At 41.1% G+C, this 7,500-nt stretch overlaps 1 protein-coding gene across 10 annotated transcripts in view; it reads left to right on the top strand.

Moving 5' to 3' along the window:
- Window positions 1–7,500, top strand: part of Asator (tau-tubulin kinase asator) — a 185,279-nt gene that overhangs the window by 163,629 nt on the left and 14,150 nt on the right. For 7 of the 10 annotated variants that reach the window (XM_086534392.1, XM_086534390.1, XM_086534391.1 and 4 more), the window contains one exon: window positions 1–5,025. This exon is cut by the window's left edge and continues 839 nt beyond it. The exons of the other annotated variants lie outside the window; for them this stretch is intronic. In XM_086534392.1, coding sequence (XP_086390518.1) covers window positions 1–4,393 — 4,393 coding nt within the window. In that variant the 3' untranslated portion in view covers window positions 4,394–5,025. Of the gene's footprint in view, window positions 5,026–7,500 lie in introns of those variants that run through there. 10 annotated transcript variants of the gene reach the window in all.

The following is a 7,500-nucleotide window of genomic DNA, read 5'->3' as shown; positions in this document are numbered from 1 at the left end:
GGTGGGAGGAATGCACGAGGATTATTTCTTAGAGGAAGATGAGGGATTCTTTTATGAGGTTGAGGAGAAGTGTCCGTATGATCCGCATTATTTTTATTCGGTTGAGGAAACGAAAGTAATTTGCACGTTGGAGGGTTTCGATGGTTTTGCATTTGACCAGGCAAATGTAAATTTCGGGGAAAGCCAAGGTGATTACATGCTTGAGCAAGGAAGAGATTATGAAATGTCTAGAGAAATGCCAGACCACACTTGCGAGGGAGCAAGTGGTGGCACTGCGTTCCAAGAGACAGAGAGACACCAGATGATAGAGGAAACAAGGCATAGTCACATTTATGAAGATATGCAGGAACAAACAAGACAAAGTCATTTGTATGTGGAAACACAAGAAGAATGCATGTTGGAGGACTCCAGAGGACACGAATGGTTGAGACAGACAGACGAAGCTCAAGTCCTCTATAAAGAAGAAACCTATGTGGCCGAAGATGCACAGGGAATCATGCTGGAAAATGACAGACCAGACTTTCTGACAAGGTTTCGAGATGGCAGTCAGGTAGAAAGATATGCTACAGATTATGTACTAGAAGATGCTCAAAATGAGATACTTTGGAGCAACAGGATAGAGGAGGTACAAGCAGAGAGTGCGTCAGATAAAGCAGAGAGAAGCACAGAGGAGTCTATGTGTGAGGAAAATGTTTGTAAGTTAGGAGTAGCTATAGAGGTTAATATGTTAGAGGAAGAACAGCAGCAACGGGTTTTAGTGGAAGAAGAAAGGCTCCAGTTGTTTATGGAAGAACAGAGATACCAAGTATTAATGGAAGAACAGAGGCACCAGGTATTGATGTTGGAACAGAGGTACCAAGTAGAGCAAAGACAGCAGGTGTTGACGGAAGAACTAGAAGAACAGATTCTTGGTCCTTGTGAAGAAATACAAGGAAGGAACACACCAGAGGACTCACACAGCACACATTTCTACGAGCATGTAACGAAGGACAAGGATTTAGAGGTATTATATGGGAATGTTTTAGAAACCCCACAGGAATACCTAGTTCTAGAAGACAAATATAAAGAAACTATGTTAGAGAGAGAGAGATTAGAGTTAGAAAGACAAAGAGCGAAATCTAGAAGTAATTCAGAGGATGAGTTAGAGGAGTATATAGAGCCAGAAGAAAATAAATACATGGTCGAGGCAGAAGATGATTTAACGTCAGATGAAGTATTATCTAGGGAGCATAGAGAGGAAGACAAATTATCAGAAGGAAAGGATTCTAATGGATTAGGTACTGCACAGGAAGACAAGATATTAGGCAAAGCTAAACGTGAAGAAATAGATATTCAGGAAATGCAGGAGAGCACAGGATTAGAACAGGGAATAGGTGACATGTTAGAATTCAGGGAAGTAAATGAAGATAGGATAACTGAGGCTCAGGGAGACGAACAGTTCACCTTTGAGCAATCGGGTCACGGAGTCTTAGTCACAGACGAAACTGAGGAGGGACGAGGTTATGAAGTATTGAAGTCAGATGAGGAGTTAGAAAAGGAAGTTTTGCATTTAGATAAAAGAGAAGAGAAGGGTGAAGAAATATTAGAACAGAAAGAAGAACAGGCAGATTTTGTAGAGATAGGAAAAGATATACTTGAAGTAGGACAATCAGTGAAGGTAGCTGATGGGGCACAGGTTGAACACTTGTTACAAAAAAATAGAGAAGGCTGCCTCTCAGAGGATATTTTAAGCGAAAACATGTCAGGGATAGTGCAGGAAGGGTACTCAGTTGAGGAAACGGAGGAAGATGTACTAGAAGCACAAGGGGAAGCTGAAATTAATGAGTCAGGACAGTGTTTGTCAGATATAGTCCAGGAAAGTCCTTTACCACTTGAGGTACGACCAGAGTCCACAGTCGAAGCCCAGGAAGGAGAATACTCGAAGGAAGAGACACAGGAACCAAACAGATTAGCGGAAGATATACAGGAAAAAAGTATTATAAAAGCTGCTCAGGAGGAGTACTTGGAAGAAAAGGTCCTTCAAACACAAGCATTAGAGACCGCTGCTCAAGGAGAGTCTTTGGCAGAGGAGACACAAGAGGTGTGTGAATATCAGACGGGGAAAATAGGAGAAAAATACATGTCAGAGGCTGCACAGGAAGGGAATTCGATCAAAGAACACATGCCAGAGGTAAAGGAAGAGTGCCTCTCAGACTCTGAACAAGGAGAATACTTACCAGATTCAGCACAAGGTGAGTGTATCTCAGAGTCTGCGGAGGGTGAGTACCAGCCAGAATGTCCACAAGAACAGTACTTGTCAGCATCTTCGCAAGGGGAGCATCTGATAGAAGAGGCACAGGAGGCCTATTTAACAGATGAAGAGGAAGGAGAGGATCTTATAGACGAGACGAAGGGAAAGCCACAAGAAGAACACTCATCAATGGTGGAAGCAGATGACTTAATACGCGAGACACGAGGAAAGTCCTTGGCAGAAGATGCACAAGAAAAGGCCTTAACAATGGTAGAAGTAGATGCTCTTATAGACGAGACACAGAGAAATCCCTTGGTAGAAGAGGCACAAGAAAAACACACATCAATGGAAGAAGTAAATGACCTGATACACGAGACACAGGGAAAGCCCTTGGTAGAAGAGGCACGCGAAGCGCACATTTCAGATGAAGTAACGGGAATATGCATGTTAGAAAAAGCAGTAGAGAATTTTGTCCCCAAAGAAGTCGAGGTAGAACCCATATCAGAGCAGGCTGAGGGAGGGAAGTTAGAAGTTGTAGTGGAAGACGAGGAGTCAGAAGGGGCACAAGGGGAAAACATTTTCGGAAGTGACCATGACTCTGGGGAAACAGTTGGACATGAAACAGGGGTTAGGCCAGCTGAATCCCAAACAGATGAGCCAGATGAACAGGATGAAAAAGATAGTATTCAAATAATAGGTTATGAACAAGAGACTGTAGATAGACAGGAAGAACAGAAATATATTGATAAACCAACAAAAGAGATCGAAATGCACAGCATGACGCACAAACCAGACACTAATGTCGCAGAGGGAATAGAAATATTAGAAAAAATGAAGGTTGAAGACCTCAAGGGGGAAGGTATAGGTAGGACAGAGGAGGTCGAGACAGAGGAACATAAAGGCGATTGCACTCTTGGATTGGTATGCGAGGAGAGAGAAGGCAGATCAGGAGAAATGCACAGTAAAGATGAAGCAGATGATACAAGACAGACAAAATTACAGGAGGTGGAAGGAGTTGAGAAGCAAATCGAAGAGTATTCGGTGAAGGATGCTCAGAAGGAGAGACCAGAGGAGTCTAGCCATATACCAGGAGAATCGAAGGATTCAGAGCCAGTCGAATTTAAGGAGAGAGATGAAGAAACCTCCGAGGAGCTTGAGGGAGTGTATGTAGTTGAGGAGCACAAGGACAAGGATGAGTCTGAGGAGATGTTTGAAAAAGTAGCAAACAATGTGAATAAAAAAGACGGATTACTACAAAGGCAAGAGGATCCTGTAGTTTCTAGTGAGCCTGAGACTGCCGCTGCAACAGGAATCCCGAAGGATGATAAAGTGCACACAGACACACTCCCAGACGCTGCAATAGAAGAAGATAATGAACTTCAAGAAATAGCCGTGAGACATTTACACGAGGAGGTTAAACCAGAGGAGAGCGAAAGCACAGGGACATCCACCGAAAGTGAAGGAGAGTACGAAGGAGAATATGCAGCAGAGGAGGGACAGACCTATAGCTCCGAGGAAGAAGGAGACTATGGTTCAGAGAGCGATGGAGTCGAGTTCAAGTCTCTGGATGGAAGTCAGAAGGTTACGGAGATGGAGGTAGACACTCGGGAGAAAGGAGGAGGGGAGGTTCAAGAGGGAAGGAAAGAGGGAGGAAGAGGAGGAGGGAGCAGCTCGTCTGGAGGAGATAGCAGGTCAGAGGAAGGGGAATACAGGCCGCTGATCATCGAGTTTTACTACAGGTCGGAGGGAGGGGAGGGAGGATGTAGACAAGAGGAGGTCCTAGTGAGAGAGTCAGAGTGCGAGTTGTCAGGTGGAGAGGAAACGGAAAGCTCAGTGGAAGGCGAAGTGGAATGTAGCTTAGGCCAGCGAGGAGGAGGAGTGTGTGGAAGAGAAACGGTTGACAATAATTTAAAATCCGGGGCATATGGAAGTCAGGGCAGGAATGAAAAATGCATCGGCCAAAAAATAGTCAAAACCAGCTCAAATATTAGTAAGTGTGATATGCAGTGTGATAATAGTACACTAAACCAGGTAGACGTTGCTCAATTGACCGAAGAATATATGGAAGTCGAAGGAGATAGTAGACAACTATTAGTATCAGAGGGAGAAGATGACACCTTTGAAACAGGGGAAGAAATATCAGTTGAAAACCGGGAAACATGAGGTACGGTTGACTTTCGTGGAATGGCTGGAAAGAGCAAAGAGTCCCAATAAAGGAAATACATAGAAAGACCAGAGTAAAAGAAAAGGTATTAAAGAATGGAGATGAGTTGATGGATGTACAAATACACTAAGGCTACGTGGACTAAGCGATGGCATATAGGGAGGGGGACAAGTTAGGGAGACAGAATGGAGGACGATTCACATGTATGGGACAATGTGAGAGAGATCTTAGGGGGGGACTATAGACAACGAAAGACCTTGTAGGATATAGGAAGGAGGCAAGGAATAAACGTCATTGCTTTAATGATAATAAGAAAGGCTAAATCATTATTTTCTTTTGAAGAGAATGAGACCAATACAGACTAACCAAGACAACAGACATTACGAATACGGCAAAATACATAACGAGTTTGAGACGGTTAACGGCAGACGCACAGATGAGACAGTCGCAGATTTTGTGATTTCAAAAAAAAAAAAAAAAAAGGGGGCATTGTAGGATACACCATCTTGAAGTTATGAAAGGCAGCATAGGCAAAACACTATCCATACAATCCTGTCACAAGAAGAAAGAGAGAAAACCCAGCATGGTAGACTAGAATGAAAAAAAAAAAAAAAAAACTGGGTCATATTCACTGGGTCATATTCACCGCGGGCCATGATAAGAGGAACAGGGTCGAGCCAGGTCACGGGAGACACGGATAAAAAAAACAAGCGAGAAAACAGAGGTCGGAACCAGGTCAAAGAAAAAAGATAAATAAAAAAAAATAATGGCAACAAACAGGGAGTTCATACGATGGTGGCTGAACGAAGGAATATGATAGTAGAGTAAGCATAGTGTGTTTTGTTATTAACATGAGATTCTGAGCAAAAACTTTTTTTTTCTTTCTTGCTAAACAAACACCCCTTTCTGACGTCAGGGTATTTCTGAACACTCAATCATAGATTAGTGAAATAACTAGAGAAAATGTGCTATTTTAAATGTTTTATATATAAGAGGGAGTAGATGTAAATAGGAAACATTGATATGATTTATATTGAATTATTTTTTTGTTATATATGAGTGCACAGAACACTGAACAGAAACAGACAGACTTAGCAGACAACTGTATATGCAAGGGCGCGTTTCTACAGATGATACATTCTTATTTACTCATATTTCCTTCTCACAGTCCAACTATAGATTTTATATCACTGATTTTAGATTTTTTTTTTGTCATAGAGGAATTCAAGATGAGTGGGAGTACTATAGTTTAAGTAATGTTTTATAGTCTTAAAGTACTTCTGAAACATTTGATACATGTAAGTAAACACACACACGTACACACACACACACACACACACACACACACACACACACACACACACACACACACACACACACACACACACACACACACACACACACACACACCACACACACACACACACACACACACACACACACACACACACACACACACACACACACCACACACACACACACACACACACACACACACACACACACACACACACACACACACACACACACACACACACACACACACACACACACCACACACACACACACACACACACACACACACACACACACACACACACCACACACACACACACACACACACACATACACACAATATATATATATATTATATATATATATATATATATATATATATTATATATATATATATATATATATATACACATATGTATATATATATATATATATATATATATATATATATATATATATATATATATTATAGTACTATAGTTTAAGTAATGTTTTATAGTCTAAAAGTACTACTGAAATATTTGATACACGGAAAGCAAACACGTACACACACACACACACACACACACACACACACACACACACACACACACACACACACACACACACACACACACACACACACACACACACACACACACACACACACACACACACAAAATCTCCCCCCACAACAAGAGTTCAAAGTGCACTAAATTCATCGCACAATAAAAGTTAATTGTCATATATAATTGAACGCGTTGACATAGGTTAATGGGCATGTGATGAATAGCAAACCTTTGATATAAGATTAAAAAGATATAAATAAATAAACGTTATATATACGATTTTTAAAATAAGAATATATAAATTGGTACAGATGGATATAATACCCCCCCCCCAAAAAAAAAAAAAAAAAAAAAAAAAAGGTACTTTGATACACTTTGTTTTCATTAATAAGTATGACCTGCCTTATTGCTTTGACTTTATTGAAATTCGGCTGCGAGCATATATTTACTATAATCGCCTCCGCCCACTTCTTCATTTCTCTCGCGATTATAGTAAATATTATCGCTAACGGTTTGCAATTTGCTTCAATTTAATCAACCAATGAAATGACCACCATACCATCAATATTAATCTCTGCATCTTTAATCTTCTTTTAAGAAGCTCTTCTTCTCGCGCTCTTCTTCTCTCGCTTGAAAGTGGTAAGTGAAAGTGAAAAAAAAAAAATGATGATAATGAGATGATGAAAAGTGTAAAAAAGTGTTAAAAAAAAGTAATAAAGAAATAAATATATTAAAATAATAATAATAATAATAATAATAATGATAATAACGATAATAAGATGATAATTGAGTAATGATTTTTGATGACGCGAGAGGATGCTGTGGAGTCCTTTGGGGCTCTTCGGGTCGTTCGGGGGTTTTTTAGGGTCCTTCGGGGGTTCCTTCGCGGTCCTTTTTAAGTCCTGTCCGACTGGGTCGAGGGGTTTTGGGGGTCTTCGGTTCTTTCTTCGGGGTTTTTTGAGTCCTAGGGTCTTTGGTGTTGGGGGGGTTTTCCTTTGCTTTGGGGGGGGGGGTTTCCTTCGGGGGTCTTTTGAGGTCCTTCGGGGTTCCTTCGGGGTTCCTTTGGGGGGTCTTTTGAGGTCCTTTTCGGTCCCTTTGGGGGGTTTAAGGTCCTTTGGAGTCTTTTTTTGGGATTTCCTGTCTTTTTGTGGTCGTTTTGTTGTCTTCTCGTTTATCCGGTCTGGGGTTGTTCCTTCTTCTTCTTTTCCTTCTCTTTGGTTCCTTTCCTTTGTTCTTTTTTTCTTTTGCCTTCGAGGTTCTTT

This window comes from Penaeus japonicus, unplaced genomic scaffold (assembly GCF_977035675.1).
Source record: "Penaeus japonicus unplaced genomic scaffold, GWHDUDI00000001_assembly GWHDUDI00000041, whole genome shotgun sequence".
Taxonomy (NCBI): domain Eukaryota; kingdom Metazoa; phylum Arthropoda; class Malacostraca; order Decapoda; family Penaeidae; genus Penaeus; species Penaeus japonicus.
Note: the sequence above shows the minus strand (reverse complement) of the source record. Positions and strands in the feature narration are given on the sequence as shown.